The sequence below is a fragment of the Heterocephalus glaber genome, unplaced genomic scaffold (assembly GCF_053883595.1).
Source record: "Heterocephalus glaber isolate CG9 unplaced genomic scaffold, H.glaber_assembly_v1.0 deba00001724, whole genome shotgun sequence".
In the NCBI taxonomy this organism is placed as follows: Eukaryota; Metazoa; Chordata; class Mammalia; order Rodentia; family Bathyergidae; genus Heterocephalus; species Heterocephalus glaber.
The window spans coordinates 6,679,663-6,698,264 of record NW_028258435.1 but is presented as its reverse complement, the minus strand read 5'-3'; the positions used below and the strand labels follow the sequence as shown (position 1 = coordinate 6,698,264).

Below are 18,602 nucleotides of genomic sequence, written 5' to 3'. Positions count from 1 at the left end.
AAATTAAATTGAATGGCAAATTCTTTACAGGACTGATAGACATGGGCTCAGACGGGTCCATGATTGGCGCATGTTTTTGGCCATCATCTTGGGGGAAAAAAACAACGAAAACATCTCTGGTAGGCCTTGGTGCCCCCCCAACAAATTTTGTAAAGCTCCATTCCTCTGCCTTAGGAAGAGCCTGATGGTCAATTGGGACATATTTGTCCTTACATAGCTCCCATACCTGTAAATTTTGGGGGCAGAGATTTATTGGAAGAATGGAGAGTCATAGTGACTACTTTGCCCCCTGAAACTTCACCGGGCCAACAGATGATGTCTAAACTGGGAAATGAACCGGGAAAAGTATTAGGCAAGCAGCTTCAGGGAACAACACAGCCTATAGAACAGAAACACAAAAATAATGGCTTTGGAATTGGATATGATCAAAATTTTTAGTTGGGGTTACTGAAGAAGTTTCTCTGCCCAAGGCAGCCTTGCCTTTATAATAGAAATCAAATGATCCCATGTGGGTTAATCAATGGCCCCTACCACAGGAGAAACTAACCCTTCTAGAGCAACTCATATTAGAACAACTTAACAAGGGGCATTTAGAACCATCTGTGAGCCCTTGGAACACACCTATCTTTGTTATTCCTAAAAGGTCAGGCAAATGGCATTTGCTTCAGGACTTAACGTGCAGTTAATGCAAGCCACATTCCAATGGGGGCACTGCAACCTGGCTTACCAAACCCAGTGGCAATCCCCCAGAAGTGGCCGCTTATAATTACAGATTTAAAAGACTGCTTCTTCAACATTCCTTTGTGGCCAAGTGACCGACCTCGATTTGCCTTTTCGGTACCTAGTACAAATCTTAAAGAACCCATGAAGCACTTTCAGTGGACTTTGTTGCCTCAAGGAATGGCTAACAGCCCCACATTGTGTCAGCTTTTTGTAGCACAGGCTCTTCGAGCTACTCGTAAATTATTTCCTACTGTGTATTTAACACATTATATGGATGACATATTAATCTCTGAGAATATACAACAGCTACTTTTACAGCCCTTTGCTATTGCAAAGGATTTAGTGCATTTTGGATTGAGCATGGCACCCAAAAAGGTTCAACAATTTGAGCCTTATACTTACCTGAGTACTCTGTTAGAATAACGATCAGTTAAGCCACAAAAGATACAATTTAGGACAGACAAATTAAAAATGCTAAGTGATTTTCAAAAATTATTAGGTGATATTAATTGGATTAGGCCTAAAACAGGGATAGCAACTTTTCAATTACAGAATTTGTATGAAATATTACAGGGAGATTCTGATTTTAATTCCTCTCAAAAATTAATTTTGTGCTCCAGAGACATAAAAGGAGCTACAATTAATAGAACAAGGCATACATAACCATCAGGTTTTTCATATAAACTCTAACTATCTGGTTCATTTGTTTGTCCTTAACAACCTCCATTCACCTACGGGTATAATAGGGCAATGGTATGAGAAACAGGTCTTTCCCATGGAAGTTGTTTTTATAGTAATTTTTCCTATTTTCCTTTCCTGTGTTTGTCTTTCCCCACCCCACCCCCCATTAAGTTTATTGGTACAATTTAGGTATAAAATACACCTACATTCATCATTGGGATCTTGTACCTTTACATGAGTATCTTGGTTCTCATTTTTTTCCCTTTCCCCTGCCCTCCCTTCACCCCTTCCACCCTTCCCTATTTGCAAAGACTTTGTTTCCATTTTTTTTCTTTTCTCATAGTTTTTCTTTTCCCTTCCTTCCTTTCCTCTACCCCTCCCACTTCCCCTGCTCCTTTAGACCTTTCTTCCTATTACACAATATCAATTATACATTTTTTAAATTACAGTATCAAGATCTAAGAGACATTACCACACACTTTACAGAATTTAAAAGGATATAGAAAGCATACTAAAAAAATCTTTTTTGAAATAAATTTGACAACTTCTAAGAAGTACCTTGGAAGACAAATTAATGAAACTAACTCTGGAGGAAATACAAAATTTGAATAACACCTATTAAAGAAAGTATATTCCTAGCTTGAAAACCTACCTATATGACAACAGCAGGCTCATATACATTTTAATTGATAAATTATATCAAACATTTAAAGCAGAAAAAAGGAACACTTCTCCCCTCATTTTAGCAAATCAACATTGTGCTAATCCTAAAACTGGATAAAGATAATAGAAGATAAAAGTATGAACATAGATAGAAATTTGTTTAACAAAACAAACTATTAGAAGTCAGATCTGGCAGTATGTAGAAAGTGGTTTTATTATAGGGATGGAAGTGTTGTTTCAACATTGGAAGATCCACCCCCAAAAGTCATCATTTTAACAGAGGAAAGGAAAAAGCCCTATGATTCTGTCACTAGTTGGAGAAAAAGTATTGGAGTAAAATCTACAGCTGTTCATGGTAAAGGCTATCAGGAGACTAGAAGTAGAACAGAACCTTCTCAACAGATCAAAGACATGTACTCCATACTTCCAGTGAAAATGCTTATATGAATGGAGAAGATACAATGCTTTCTCCTTAAGGTGGGGAACAAGGACAGATAGGCTTACTCTTTATCTGTCCAATAAACTTTGAAACATAGGCCCAAACCAAAATAGTCTGGCAATAAAATGACACAATTAGGATAGGATTGGCAAGGTAGAGGCAAAATCTTTATATGTGGATGAAATGATCATTTATAGAGAAAATACTAAGAAATCTCTAGGAGCCCCTAGAACTTGTATTTGAATTTAGCAGGATTAGAAAACACAAGGTATATATAAAAATTCAGGTCTATGTATACTTGCTGTAAATGAAGAATTGGATATTGAAATTTAAAAGTTATGTAGGAGTACAAAGGACCTAGAAAAGTAAAAAGAAAAAGAAAAAAAAACAGTGTTGAAAGACATTTAGTACCTAATTTTAAGACTTCCTCTAAAGCTACAGTAATCAAGGCAGTGTTGGTGTAAGGAAAGACATATAGATCATTTGAATAAAACAGAGAATCTAGAAATAGAACCACACATATACGGTCCACTGAGTTTTGAAAGATTATTTAACATTAACATTTTATAGAATATAAACTCAGTTCAAGAGCAGAGGAAAAGACAGTGTTTTCAGCAAATGGCACTAGAACACCTGGTATCCATATATAAAAAATTAACCTCAACCCTTTATTTCCATACATAAAAATAACTTGAAAGGATCTATGGACCTAAATATGAAAGCCTAAAAGTATAAAACTTTAAGAAGAAATTATAAGGGAAAATGTTTATGAATTTAGGGTAGGCAAGAACTTCCTAGGATACAAAACATGATGTATAAAAAAAAACCTGATAAATGAGATTCCATCAAAATTTAGAACTTTAAATGACATCATTAAAATGAAAAGTAGTCCTTAAACACACCATATTTACAATGCATATAACCTATGACCAGAACATGTAAAGAACTCTTATAGCTCATTAATAGACAACCCAATTAAAAAGTAGATACAAGATGATAAATAGCCAGTATAGCACAAGGAAAGGTGTGCAACACTAGAATCAGAAAAATACTAATCAGTACAATATCAAGACTGAATTATACACTCATTAGGAAGATGAAGTTAAAAGTTTTAAAAGCCTTGTCATGACTTTTTCTTTTTGTTGGATTCTCTCCCTTTGCATTTAATTTGTCTTGACCAATGGATTCATTCTGCTGGGTTTCCTGGGGTTGTGATCCTCATTGTCTTTTCCTAAATTGTCTAAAATTTTTTGGAGTGCTGGTTTGGTATTCATGAAGTTCCTAGGGTGCTCTTTGTCATGAAAGTATCTTATTTCTCCATCCATTTTGAAAGATAGTTTCACAGGGTACACCAATCTGGGTTGGAGGCTGTTTTCCTTTAGGCCTTGGAACACATCACTCCAAGCTCTTCTTGCCTTGAGGGTTTGCATTGAGAAGTCTGCTGTGATTCTGATGGGCTTTCCTTTGTATGTAATTTGTTTCTTTTCTCTCACTGCTTGTAGAATTTTGTTCTTCTGTTGGATTTCTGGAATCCTAACCATTATATGCCTATGTATAGATTTTTTTTGATCAAGGCTAGCTGGAGTCCTTATATGCCTCACTTATCTGTATGTGAAGTTCTTTTCCCCTGCTTGGGAAGTTTTCTGCCATCACTTCTGTGAACAGTTTTTTTGTGTCATCTGCACTCTCTCCTGTTTCTTCACTGACTCCAATCAGTCTTATGTTATTCTTCTTTGCATCGTCCAGCAGCTGCTGAATTGATTTCTCATGGTCCCTTACAATTTTAAAGCAATTTTTCTTTTCCTTTAATGGTCACTAATTGCAATCTTATCTTCTGTATCTGAAATTCTGTCCTCACATTGGTTCTTTCTGCTGTGTAGACTTTCAATGGAGTTTTTAATCTCCTGGAAATCTGTTTGCATCTGTTTGATGGATTCCATTTGTTTCCTATGTTGGGATTCCATCATGTTCCTCAGCTCCTCTGTTTTTTTATCTGTATCCTCTCTAGATTTATTAATCATGTCTTGCACCATGGGCACAAGCTCTGCTGTTATGTGAGAAATTATTTCTGATTTCATTTTTTCCAGATCCTCTTTTGTTGCCAGTTCAGAGTCCAGGTGGTTGAGTATCAGAGTGTTCCATCTCATTTCCCTTTGGGGTTGCTGTAAGTGATCTGGAAGTCTGTTTTTGAGGCTTGTTTACATGTCTTCTCATTTCCACAGGGGGCGGGGGGGGGAGGTTCTGCTGGCACCCTCACGGCTCACCTACTCTGCCCTCAGAGTGGTGGAATGGCAGCCGGGGAGCCTCCTCCTGAGCACTGAGATTGGCTCACCTCCTCTGCCCTGGGAGTAGTAGAATGGCAGCCTGGGAACCTCCTCCTGGGTGCTGGGATTGGCTCATGTCCTTTGCCCTGGGAGCTGTGGAATCTGGAATGGTGGTTTTTATCTAACCAGTTAGTGAAATCACTACAATTATATCTAGAGCAAATTGCAAAAATAGTTTTCTTGGGACATAATCGTACCCAACAATTATTTGGTGCTGACCCTCATTTCATCATTATCCCAATTAATAAGGCTCAAATGCAGACACTGCTACAAACTGCTTTATATTGGCAAGTAGCCTTTGTAGATTTCATTGGACAGATAATCATTACCCTGGTGATCCTCTGTTTCATTTTTTTTGCACAACATGAGTTTATTTTCCCAAGGTTACTCAATTTCAGCCATTGCAAGGTGCCTCAACCTATTTCACCACCAGCTTCTCTAAGGGCCAAGCAGGAATTTGGAGCTTTCCCTTTAGCTATGTGTTGCCTACACCTGGTCTCTCTGCTCAGAGGTCAGAGTTGCTAGCCATTTTATTTGTGATCGAAAACTTCCCCTCCCAACCTCTTAATATTTTGAGTGATTCCTTTTATGCAGTTTGTTTGACTCAAAGACTGGAAGGAGCTATGGTCCGCTCTACCTTAGAATCTAAATTATTGAACTTGTTTTTAAGATTACAAAAGGCCATACGTCAAAGAACTGCTCCCTTTTATATAGGACATATTCGATCACATACCAATCTTCCTGGACCACTTTCCTATGGCAATGCATAAGCAGATCAGCTTATAGGATTCCTTGCTGTTTTTGATCAGGCTAAAGAATTACATTGCTATTTCCATCAGAACTCCAAGGCACTACAACATGATTTTTAGTTATCTCGAGCTCAGGCACAACAGATAGTTATGGCTTGTCCTAGTTGCCAGCAGATGCTATGGCCCATTCCCCCTGAGGGAACTAACCCTTGAGGTCTAGCCACTAATATGATTCAGCAGATGGATGTGATCCATGTCCCCTCTTTTGGAAAGTCTTGATTTGTACATTTCTCTATAAATACATTTTCACACATGATACATGCCACATGTCACTCTGGTGAGAAAGGGCACCATGTTCAACCACACTGCTTGTCTGCCTTTGCTGCCATGGGAGTGCCCAAAAATATTAAAACTGACAATGGTCCATCGTATGTTAATAAATTTATCCAAAAATTCTTTCTTATTTAGCATGTTAAGCATAGTACTGGTATCCCATATAATACACAAGGACAAGCCATAGTAGAAAGAGGCCATGCCACCCTCAAACATTAATTGTTTAAACAATCAAAAGAGAATCAGCTCCCCCCACAAGCTTGTTTAGATCTAGCTGTTTTTGTACTTAATTTTTTAAATCCTGTAGCAGGCTTCACCCAACCGCCTGCTATGCTCCATTGGCATACAGATGCCACGGCTAAGATTCAGAAACCACAAGTCCTTTGGAAAGATGTCGAAACAGGTAAGCGGAATGGCCCCACTGCCTTAATAAGTGGGGAGAAGGGGAGAGGTTTTGCCTGTGTCCTAACAGATAATGATGAAACCTTGTGGCTGCCCTCCTGGAATGTGAGACCGTGGGTCACACTGGTGGAACCACCAACATCTCGGAGAATGGGTGATAGCACCCCAGCTGAGAGTGATGAGCCAGCTGCACCTGAGGGACCCACCTCACCAGAGACGACCAACAAATCCACTTGGGGTCCAGGACTGAGATGATGCCCCCAGAGGAAGAATAAATATAGATTTATGGTTAAAAAAAGGGGGGTGGTAACTTAAAAATGTTCTTTTTACATGTACAGGTATAAAAGCGCTTGCATTCCTTCTGATTCTAATCTCAAGAGATCTCTATTAATTGACTACAAAAGTTTTTGACCAGTCTTATATACAATTATAAACCTAAAAAACATGAAAGGGATATTATAATTCAATTTGGCCAAATATATTTGAGTGCACTCTAGTTTTATAAATTCTCTTATATGCTTGTCTGTTGTCTGTTTGTCCATTTGTACAGCTGAGCTCAAATTTTTTTTCCTCTTTTCCTTTTCACCTTTTGAAAATTTGTTCTTAAAAGATATTCACCTATTATTAAATTGGCTTACAGATAAATTTTATTAAGTTCAAGGCATGCCCTTCTTCCCCCAGGTTGCTAACTGGTCAAAGTGTCATCAAGATTTATTTTACAAAAGTGATGTGTATTGTTGCCTACTTGCAATAAACAAATTATAATAAGCAGTTATAAAAATAAAGATATATATATTTTTTATATGTTTGTTTGCCAAAGTACATAGAGACCGTGGGTACTCCCTTTGGTGAATAAAGAAGCAGCCGCCCAGAAAATAATTATTCTGGTCTTAATTCACTAAAGGGACCCCCTAGTAATTTTCATAATCTTATGGAAGACACACCACAACAAATATTGTCTCAATTTCTTATTATAAATTGATTACATTGGTTATCATTGAAGTTTAAATTTTAAGTATATTATAAAATATTTACATTGGTCAAGCCCTAAATATGTTATTATAAAATGTTTACATTGGTTAAATTCTAAATATGTTATTGTGATATGTCTACATTGGTCATCTTCAAAAGATTAATTTCTGTGGCATAAACAAAAGAGTGTTATTAGAAAGATACTTTTGGTACCAAACTACATTGAAGAACATAGGTTTTATATAATTGCAATATTTATTACTGGTCCTTTTCTGGTGTACAAAATGTATTCATGGCCTCTAATTGTATGGGTCTTCCAACATATTGTTAATGGTAATAACCTTTTGATTCAGATATCTGCCCTTCTCTTATGCTCCAGCCACCTATGATAATAAGCACACTTGTAGGCTGATTTATTTTCCTTAGATGACATCCTATGAAAAGATAGATACTTAGAGATTCAACCCAAGAACAACCATGATTGGCAATAATAACAGTCTTTCAACTATATTTTTATTCTAAAATGCTTAATATCCAGGTGAAATTATAATAGTTGAGTTAGTTCACTACTCCTCTTACAATGCTAATATTATTGCTCTTCTCTTCTGGGTGTTCAACAATCAAAGTTTAGAGACCAAAACTGAAGAGGTATCTGGGCTAAGAAGGCAGTCAATATTTTGGCCCTGGCCCTCCAAGGTCAACAACAACAACAAAAAGATCCAGGTCATGAGGTAACCTTCTCCAAGATCCTGCATCTTTGGTGAGTCACCCAACCTCCTGAGCAGGGAGGTTGCTGAACACCAAAACAGTAAAGATCCAACAAAAAGTGTGCCAAAGGAATGTCACCTGGAGGAAAAAAATCTCTCATGCTTTCAGAGAAAGTAACATAGTCGAGCAAGGCTGTGACATATCCTGGCAGCTGACACTGACAGAGGAGCTAAGAGGCTCTATGCATGGTTCCAAGACAGTGCCTGAGGAGACTCAATTGACCTTGTTAGACAGAAGAGGTTGATTTTATTTAATGTAAGTCTCACCATAACTCGGTCTTATACATCCAGTAGAAAAGTGTAACTAAAGATAATATTTGAGTTCAACAAGAGTTTTAAGTTTTTTTAGCCAAAATTGTTTTTAAAAAATTATTATTAGACTTTTAGTCCTTTTACAGCCAAAATTAAAAGAAATTATGCTTATTACAGATAGCTAACCCAATCAAACACAGTGGAGATCCTCACAATATACAGTAATAAGCCATTGTTGGGTGAGCTCACTTTTCCTAAAAACACCCTTACATAAAACAAAAAGAAAGGGAGATATGTCAGGAGCAATTCTATATCATTTTGGAGGAAAATCATTTGATTAGGCCTAGTTCTTCTGTCTACAGGCCAGCTATGGGATTTCGAGACAACACTCCATTTTTGGCCTCCGGTCACAGCTAAAACCTCAATGGTCTGCTAATGCTGTGATGCTCCAGGACAAGATTACACCAGCTAAAGACATCCTGGGAGGAACAAATCTTTATCTACTCAGTTCCTCATTGTTCTTGATTTCTGCCACCCCCCAGTCATTTGTTACACTTTGTTTATCCCTGAACTCTCTGTCCTGAGTCATTTGTTACATTTCTTCCTCCACATGTACTGAATAAAAGGTCCGGTAAGCCCCGGGGCAGCACTGATCAGGCCCAAAGCTCAGCTTCTCAAAGTCTCATTTTTTCTACCTTTTGTACATAATAAGTCAGTTTGCCTTGTGCTGCCCTGGCTCACCAGAGACTACAACTTACTGCAGAGGTCCTAGTAACATCCCCTTTCCCTGTTCCCTACAATAAATAAAATAAACAATAAAAAGGCTGAGGAGGTGGCTCAGTATGAAGGTCTTGGGTTCAGTGCTGAGGGGGGAGAGAGAGAGAGAGAGAGAGAGACAGAGACAGAGACAGAGACAGAGACAGAGAGAGACTATGAATTGTAGCCTTTGAAAGGCTGCATAATTTTCCAAACAAGCAAACATGCTGAAGGTCACTGAAACAACCTGTTCCAAACTCAAGGTAAGAGATTCTTCCCTCCAATTATAAACTGGAAATTATAAATCAAGGCTTGATTTGTCCACTGAGGTCTGTCCAGTACCTGCCTCAGAGTTGGGTGTTTAAAAACATTTGGAGGAGATGGAAGCAAATGATTTATCTCTTTGGTCCTGCATTTGAGATCATGTTTAGTTAAAAAATTAATTTCTAAGCTAATATTTGCACAATTAATGTGATGTTTCATATTTGCTGGAAGTGATCATTAAAGAACTCACAATGGCAGTCTATCCTTTAACAAAAAGAAAGGAAGAAAAGGGAAAGAGGAAGAAAGAAGAGTCAGGTGTAGTGGCCATGCACACCTGTAATCTGAGCACTTGGGGAGGCTGAGGCAGGAGGATCACTATGAGTTTAAGGCCTGCTTGGGTTACATAGTGAGACCCTGAGACAAAAAAACAAAAAGAAAGTCTGAAGGTAGAGCAGACAGTACACAGAAGAATTCACCAGTCAGAAAGAGAAGAGGAAGAAAGGGGAAGAGGAGGAGAAAGGGTGGGCTAGGGGAGCAGGTCAGGGTCAAGAGCAGAAATTTTAAGGCCCCGCGGCACTTTTGACTTTTCACCCACAATCCTGTACTCACTTAATGTGATGGGATATCCGATGACACGTCTGCCACCTGGACGCTACATTTATATCGCAATGCACCACAGGTTTGATCTGAAAAAAAAGCATAAGCCTCAGCTCCATTCCCACAGACACTGGGTCAACACCCAGCAGCGTGCAGAGCTGCACCCCCAAAGCTGATCTGAAGACACAGGGTCCCCTCAACACAGATCACCCAGCAGGGGACAGGAGGAGTTACAGAGAGAAGGACTGCACTGGGGCAGACTGGGTCCTGGGGTGTGGGGTGGGCCGATTTGGGGCTGAAGGCCGTGTGCCCAGTGGTGAACACGAGGTGAAGGGCAGTGTGCCTTGAGGTGACAAGGGTCCAGAGGAGAGCCACACGGCCAGCACCTGGGACGCACCCAGCAACTCATACAACAGTCACACAGGGTTGAGGCAGGAGGTTGCCATGGAAATGGCTGGAGGAGGAAAGGAAGGCCCACCTAGGACTCTGCTTTCTGGGGCTAAATCCACCTTCTGAGTCAAGCATTAGCCCAGGCTGGGATGCCCAGGGTTAAACACGATGGGAAAGGTAACCAGGTAACTTAGCTTATACCTAATAAGTACGTGGGCACGTGCACTGGTGTCTGCAACCCTTGGCTGACCCAGCCCTAATTATCATGTCATTGACTATGGAGATTTGACTCCGCCCCTCAAGGGCTTTGGACGCCATTACAGTTCCTCTAAGAGCTCAAAACACCACCCAAGAGAGGGCCAAGCCAAGCTCACCCCAATCCCAAGGCCTCAGACCGTCAGCACTGAGCGCCCTGGTGCCATGAGTTCTTACTAGCCGCTCCTGACCCGCGGAGTATACTTTCAGTTTCAAATAAATCCTTTGCCTTCCTGCTCCTTTCGGGAGTCCTGCTCAGTACTCTGTTCAGGACATCAAGAATCTGGACGGCACCCCCAATGCTGTGACTGGGCGAGATTGGAGCCAGAGCGTCTGGGCCGCAGAACCAGGCCGCTGTGTTCCCTGCCCCTCTCAGCTCCTGCGTGGGAGCAGTGTGACAGGCTGGGCCGCACAGCTGCTCTCGGGTCCACAGGGTCTGGCCCCCAAGAGGGAAGGAACTGCTCCACACAGGCCCGGGGACTCCCCAGTTACTCAGCTCTGCGGGTGCTCCTGGAACCGCAGCCTCCCAGCCTGCCCTGCTCCCTGTGCCCTCCACTCCCGGCTTACAGGAGGCAGGCATGTCACCCTAATGTTGGGGTGCTCCCCGAGTATCCCACAGTGAGCCAAAAGCTACCCACAGACGCTCCTTTGTCAAGGGTGTGGGTCCCAGTGGGAGCTGAGACCCAGCCACAAACAGTCACCACCGAGGAGAAAGCACCAAGGCTCTCTGCAAACCGCACAGATGGGAGCGTCTGGGCGCAGCGCAGGGGTCCCCCGAGGAAGAGGAGAGATGAGGATGCGTGGGCCGTGAGGAGCCAGCTCAGCATGGCGCTATCTTCCCAGGACTCTCAGACACAACCCAGCCGGCCGCCCAGCGAGGGGAGCCAAGGACCCCAAAACCCAGCACTCACTGCTACAGAGCTCTCTGGCAGCAGCCTGCTAATTCCTAGGGAAGAGATTATGGAAGGACTAGCGCGATCCCATCAGATAGTAAGAAGTACTAGATTGAACTGGAGTCCTCACAGCACAGGGCCGGGAGACGGATGACAGAGCTGAAGCAGGGGGCCATTTCCCCGCGTTTTGCAGCAGGGCACACTGCTGCTCACATGCAGGGGCACCGCTTGAGCGGATTTGGACCTGCACATGGACCACTTACCCCCATTCTTCCCTCGGCCCGAGAAGAGTGGCTAACTTTACCCACGGGCGGCCCCAGACTTCCCCAGCTCAGAAGAAGGAGCCCCGGGAGATCCATGGGCTCCACGATAAATTCCAGGAGACAGGCTGTGTCCTGAACCATTAGCGCCCCTAGAGCCCCTGTCTAGAACTGCACCTCGGACCCCTGGCTTCTTAGGGGCCTTTGGCTCCCAGGGTCTCCGGGCTGCCCCCCAAGTGATCCCGTGCTGCTCCCCCAAACACACAGGCACAAACCTAATCCGGAAAGGACAGCAAGTGGAGGAACCCTGGTGGACACTGTTCCCCCTGCCTTGTAGCACCCTTCTGGCCCTGCCATCACCAAGTTTGTTAGGAAGTGCTCCACATATGAAAGAGGAACAGAAACAGCTCTGATACTCTAGAAAAGATTCCAGAAAAAAGAGATGCTGCTGAAGACTGCGGGAACACAGACACACCCACACCCGTTTTTACCCCTACCATACAAATACAGTCAAACCTTGCTTTGTGGGCATAATGCATTCCGGAAACACCCTTGTAATCCAAAGCACTTGCCCATCAAAGCAAATCTCCCAGTAAGAAATAATGGAAATCAGATGATTCGTTCCACAACCCCAAAATATTAATATAAAATGATTATAATACATTAATATAATACAAGTAATAAAAATAAACAAACTGATCTGCACTTACCTTTGAAAACCTGCGTAGCTGGTCTGGGGGAGACAAGAGGGAGGAGGGCTATTGTGCAGGGTGACTTTCACTATCACTAAGGGAATCACTGCTATTGGCTCCACAGAATCTTTTCCTTCCTGTACAACTCTAACAAGAAACCCATCCAGTGACACTTGCTTTTGAGGATTTTTCAGAAATGAGACATTGCACTGTCCATAAATAGATTCATCACTCTCACTGCTGCATCCTTATTTGGGTGGTGCTTCCCTACTCCAAAACTTTGCACTGTTTCCCACATTTTACACATCTCCCTAATCTCACTGGAAGTGATGAATCCTCTATCTTTTTGTCCTCTCCTGTGCAGATGAGATCTCCATAACCTCTTGTTGTTGGGAGCTGATCACCCACAATACCACGATGGAGGGGCACACCATTGGCTCAGTTGTGATCATGTGATTTCAACATTGTGTACTACTCATATTGCAAGATATCACCTGTTTATCCAGCTAAAATTTATTAGAAATGTTTTTTCATCTTAAGGTATTTTGTTTTCGTTTTGTTTTGTTTGAGGCAGGGTCTCACTATGTAGTTCAGCCTAGCCTTGAACTCACAGCGATTCTCCTGCCTCAGCCTCCTGGGTGCTGAAATTATAGGGTGCACCACCACAACCAGCCATCTTATGGAACACTCACAGAACAAGTTACTTTCAGCCCAAGGTTTTACAGTATATAAAATTATACATACCTGCATACCGAGTAGAAAAAATCAATACAATGAACGTCAACAACTAGCATGGATTTATAAACCCTCACTTGCAAACAAAGCAGAGCTCATCCTCTGCAGAATTCTGTCACAGTGCTGCCACCCTAAGAGCAGCTTTCCACTGACTGCATAAATATGGAAACAATGAGCTAACTGCTCTTTTGATGTGTTAACGATTCATTAACCCTGATGTCACCTGCCTAATTAAGTAACTCCAGCTATTAAACATGTGATTCCGGATCTTTTTATTCACCAAGCTCCATATAATAATCCACTAGGAAGCATCAAGTAAGCGTGGCTCTATGACCACCTGACAGTGACACCCACCTCGAACTTATCAGAGCCCAAGACCCCTGAGTCCCTTGTCTGCCGGGGATGCTGGAGCACCCCGAAGACACAGACCCCTGACCCCAGCTAAGAACCCAGATCTACACTAACACTGAGGTCTGGAAGATGTCCCAAGTGCGCATTCCCACCTGCTGCTGAGGCTCCCTGCAGGAGACTCTGTATGCATTCAAATCTGATTTTCAAGTCAGCCAAGCCAAGTCTCCAGGTAGCAAACATTCATTCACATTGTGAGCTGGGTGTGGTGGGGCATGCCTGGGAGGCTGAGGCAGGAAGAATGCAAGCTCAAGCCTAGCCCAGGCAGCTTGACAACTCTGCAAGATGTTGTCTCAAAATAGAAAATTAAAGGGCTGGGGATGTAGCTCAGCACAAAGGCCCTGGGTTCATCCCCCGGTACCACAAAAAAAAAAGAAAGAAAGAAAAAGGAGAGAGAGAAAGAAAGAAGGAAAGAAAGAAAGAGAGAGAGAGGGAGGGAGGGAGGGAGGGAGGGGGGGAGGGGAGGGGAGGAGAAGAGGATGAAAAGAGAATTAAGATGTATTATGTAAAGGTACCAACTTCCCTTGAGGAATGTTATTGCTATATACTACAGACATGTACTTTAAACATAAAGAAAGAAAATCTATGTTAAAAAGTTAACTTGAAAACATTCTTTTCATTAGATTCATTGTGGAAAATTCATCTCAGTGAATCATGTCCTTCTCTTTCCCAACAATTTGAGCTCAATACAATCTCAATTCACTCAGGGTATAAAAGTTTTAGTCCAGGACATGCCCACTGGAAAAGCAGGGTCATAGGTTGGGGATTTAGCTCAGTGATTCCACCATCTGCCTTGCAAGTGCAAGGTCCTGAGTTTGATCCCTGGTACAAGAAAGAAAGGAAGAGAGAGAGAGAGAGAGAGAGAGAGAGAGAGAAAGAAAGAGAAAAGCAGGGTCAGAACACAGCCTTAGCCAGGTGTGGTGGCACTTGGCAGACCAGCCTGGACTACATAGCGAGACTCTGTCTCAAAAGAAAAAAGAAAACCAGCCTTCCTGGTGGAGAAAAACATTGAGTTGGGGCTCAAGCGTAGCAAAAAGAACTGGAGAAATCTTCTGAATTCTACTTGGGTCCACACAACTGTGAAGGGTAAGCAGACCTACAGACGCTGCACAAAGCTGTTCAGTCATGGCGACATCACAGACACCTTCCCATTAGTGTCGACCGGCACAGTCTGTGACAACCAAGATCCCGTTAAATTCAAACTAATTTTCCTGTCTTTCCATTTAATGAAATGTAATTTCAAATTCATTACACTGAAGTATTTTATAAGCCATGTCTATGGCCATATTAAGCGTATATTATGCTGTTCTAATTAATTTTACACACATTTCTGTATCAAGAGCTCTTGGAATGCACCTTCAGTTTTCCCACTAATACAATTGTACCAAAACAAAAATTCTATGAAATAAGTATATACAGAAGATAGTACTTCTACCTCTGTATCACAAAATTAGTAAAAGTAACTCATTAAAGCATTAAAACATTGGATTTGGGGACTTAGCAACCTTTTACATAGATATTCCCTCATCATTTAATAACCAACCTGTTTAACAGCTGTTCTCTTTGGATTTAAAACTTGCTGCTCACACTTAGGACCCATCTCTTTTTCTGTACAGCTCTGTACATCTTCTTTATGGAGCCTCAGTGTTGCTTTTTCATACAGAACTCCTTGTTTATGCAGAGCTGTAACTTTATGCAGCACAATACTGCAGTTTTATTTTCTGTTATACATTACAGTACTGTAAGAGTTATGCAAATAAACGCTCCATCACATTGGAGTTTTGTTCAACCATTTCTTTGTTCTTAATTGTAATGTGCATAGCATATGCAATTCCTCATTTAGTGATCAATTCATCTAATGACCCAGTTGCAGGAACGGAGCTCGGTGGCTAAATGAGAAATGTCTGTATTTTACATAGGTCATCTCATTTAACCCTGAACACATTCTGGGAGGTGTTATTTCAGGTTAATGCCTGTAGGTCTGATCACAGTATGACACAGCACAAATCATTCAACTATTCCTCTATTGATAGACATTCATGCCATTTGCATATTTTTATACTTATAAAAAACATGTTTACTTTATAAAAATGCTATCAAAGATGTTACTTTATAAAAAAGATACATCTGCCCCGGGATGTGATAGACCAAGGATGGTGTTATGGTTTGTATCTAGATGCCTCCCCCTGCCACCAAAGCCTCACATGCTCATAGGCAGGGCTTTGGGGAGGTGATTGGATCATGGGGCTGTGATGCTTCTTGGTGGATGAACTCATAGCTAATAGCGATTTTGGGAGGTGGAGCCTGGTGGAGGAGGTGGCCACTGGGGGTGTGGCCTCGAAAGATTGCTCTCCCTCCTCCTTCCTTGATCTCTCTCAGCTTCCTGCCCATCATCCCATGAGCTGTTTTTCCTCTGGGATGCCCCTCTGCCAGGCCTCCCGGCCTTGGAGCCAGCCAGCTATGGACTGAGACTTCTACAAACTGTGAGCCCAGATAAACCCCTCCTCCTTACAGCTGTGGATGTCAGGTATTGAGTCTCAGCCACAAGAAAGTGATGCTGGGCCGGGGATTTAGCTCATTGGTTCCACGCCTGCCTCACAAGCGCAAAGACCAGAGTTCAATCCCCAGTAAAAAAAAAAGGAAAAAAGAAAGTGATGCAGACAGCTGAGCTGGAACATGAGGAGGTGCAGGTGCACCCACTTCCAGCAAGGCTCCGGGAGCTCTTGGGACGGAGGCACGCAGCAGCCTGTCTCTTCCTGCTCTTGCCTTGGCCTTGAAAGAGGCGGCATGGCACAGAAAAGAGTCCCTCCCTCCTCTGTGCCCATCCCAGGGGCACCCAGCTCCCACAGCCCCTTGCACAGATCTTGCAGAGCCACAGGCCCCTGCCAGAGCCCGATTTCTGCCCACACTGCACGCTGTACTGTGAATGTGTCCCTCAAATCCACGGGCTGGAATTTAACCCCAATTGCAAATGCTAAGGTATTCAGAGATGGGGTGCTAGGAAGGTGGCCAGAGTCAGATGAGCTCACAAGGTGGGGGGCATGGTGGCATTAGTGGCTTTATAAGAAGAGGGAGACAAAAGCAAGTTAGCATGTTTGCTCTGTCCACCATGTGATGCCCCCCACCATGTTATTTGGGGGCAGGTAGAGTTCCAAACAGGGTCTCACTATGAAGCCCAGGCTGACCTGAAACTCATGGCAACCCTCCCGCCTCAGCCTCTTGAGTGCTGGGATGACAAATGTGTGCTACCACGCCCAGCCTAGTCTTGGGATATTTTTACCAACCCCATCCTTTGGGTGTTTAAGGGTTGACAAGTATAACAAGCTCATGCAGTGGCTTCTGACTTTGAGCAACGAGTCTTATACACGTTCCCCACGAAGCACTGCCTTCGTCAATTATTCAAGATTCACACTTAAACTTTTGTGGAATCGTCTTTGTCTCATCTCAATCGGTTAGCAGGGAACACTTACTTCCTTCAGCTTTCTCATCTTGGCAAGTTTTCTGGGAACTATATGAATATAACTGCAAAGAAAAAGGAGAGAATCCAATGAGAAAGCAAATATACAGGGAGTCACATTAATGTGCAAAGCAGTGCCACTGTGAGGCAGCTTGCCAGCTGCCCTGTTGAAACTCTCTTAAATTACCTAGTTTTTTTTATTTTTCCTTTTTTTTTTGCAGTACGAAAAAAACCCCAGCTTTCGTGCTGCACCTCAGCCATAATGTCGAGCAAAATACACCAGACACACAGCTTCAACATGGCCTGTTTCTCTTCTAGGAGAAGCCCAAAGTGCTAAGTTAAAGAGCAAAATAGAAGACAGGCTGATAGAAAACAGCGAGACGGATCTTTCCCAAATGGGAAGGGGTCCGAGAGATGAGGGACGGGGAGAGAGGGCGGGAAAGGGCCGATATGCTCTGTGTCGTGTAAGACGAGTTACTCCACTCCGCACAGGCAACGAGGTCACAGGCCCACCTCCCAGGTGAACCCAGGACCTCAGCCCTGAGCTCCACCCTCACCCCTTTCAGGCCGGGCTGCAACCTGCGACCCTCCTGCCTAGGCCTCCCTCCTGGGGTGCACTTACTCAAGCTTCCTGAAGCACTCACGGCCCGCCGCCACGTACTTGTACTTGGCCCCGGTCCTCAGCGCGTCGAGCTTCAGCACCGGGTGGCCGCGCGTGGGTGTGTAGAGGCGCCGCACACGGAAGGGCACAGCCACCTGCTCGGTCAGCTGCTCCAGGCGCGCCTCGAACGTAGCCACGCAGCGCCGCGAGAGCATGAACTTGCGGCCCACATAGAACTGGTCCCCGTTGCGGTACACGAGGAAGGTCTTGGCCGGCCACCAGCGGGCGGGGCGCGCGCCTGCCCATGCCGAGCGGTCCGAGGAGGCCGAGGCAGGACAGTGCTGCTGCAGAGCCCGAGCCCCCGGGCGCGGGACTGGGCCTGGGGGCGGGAGCGGCGCAGGGCTGTACTGAAGCGTGGCGATTGTGACCCCGCTGCCGCCCGGGGCAGGGGTGACAGGGGACAGGCAGCAGTCCCGGAATTGAGGGGGAGGGCAGAGCTAGAGCAAGCACGGGGTCAGAGAGGCGGCTTCCCACTGGCTTTGCCAGCTTTCAACAGACCCTGGAAGACCGACTCCTGTCACTGCTGGATCTCCGCACAACGTCCTCTGCACTAACACCGTAAGTATCGGCATCTTGTTGTTTTAAAAAGCAAGGCCTGTTATCCCACCAATCGGGAGGCTGAGGCAGGAGGATCGCCATGAGTTCAAGGCCAGCTGGACTGCTTAGTGAGACTGTCTCAAAAACGAAAAATAACAGCTAAAAAACGTTACTCCTCAAGAAGCCACCTGCCATCACAGACACAACCCATTTTGTTTTTCAGCACAACTGCAGACACAACCCAGAGCCATCACTGGGCCCCATCTGCAGCCCTTTTTCATTTTTGTATTTTGAGATAGAATTTTTCACTCAGCTGCTAAACTGCTCCGGCTGGGCTCCAACTTGCAATTCTACTGCCTCAGCCTCCCAGAGTGTTTTGAACCATGGCCATT

General features: G+C 43.6%; 1 protein-coding gene across 1 annotated transcript in view; it reads right to left on the bottom strand.

Annotated features, from left to right (window-relative positions):
* The window catches only part of Dcdc2c (doublecortin domain containing 2C), a 40,185-nt gene extending 21,940 nt beyond the window's left edge, over positions 1 to 18,245 (bottom strand). Inside the window, 4 exon segments of the mRNA XM_087199665.1 lie at positions 9,935 to 10,011; positions 17,026 to 17,077; positions 17,635 to 18,110; positions 18,186 to 18,245. Coding sequence (XP_087055791.1) covers positions 9,935 to 10,011; positions 17,026 to 17,077; positions 17,635 to 18,110; positions 18,186 to 18,245 — 665 coding nt within the window.
* Between the last annotated feature and the right edge of the window lie 357 nt (positions 18,246 to 18,602).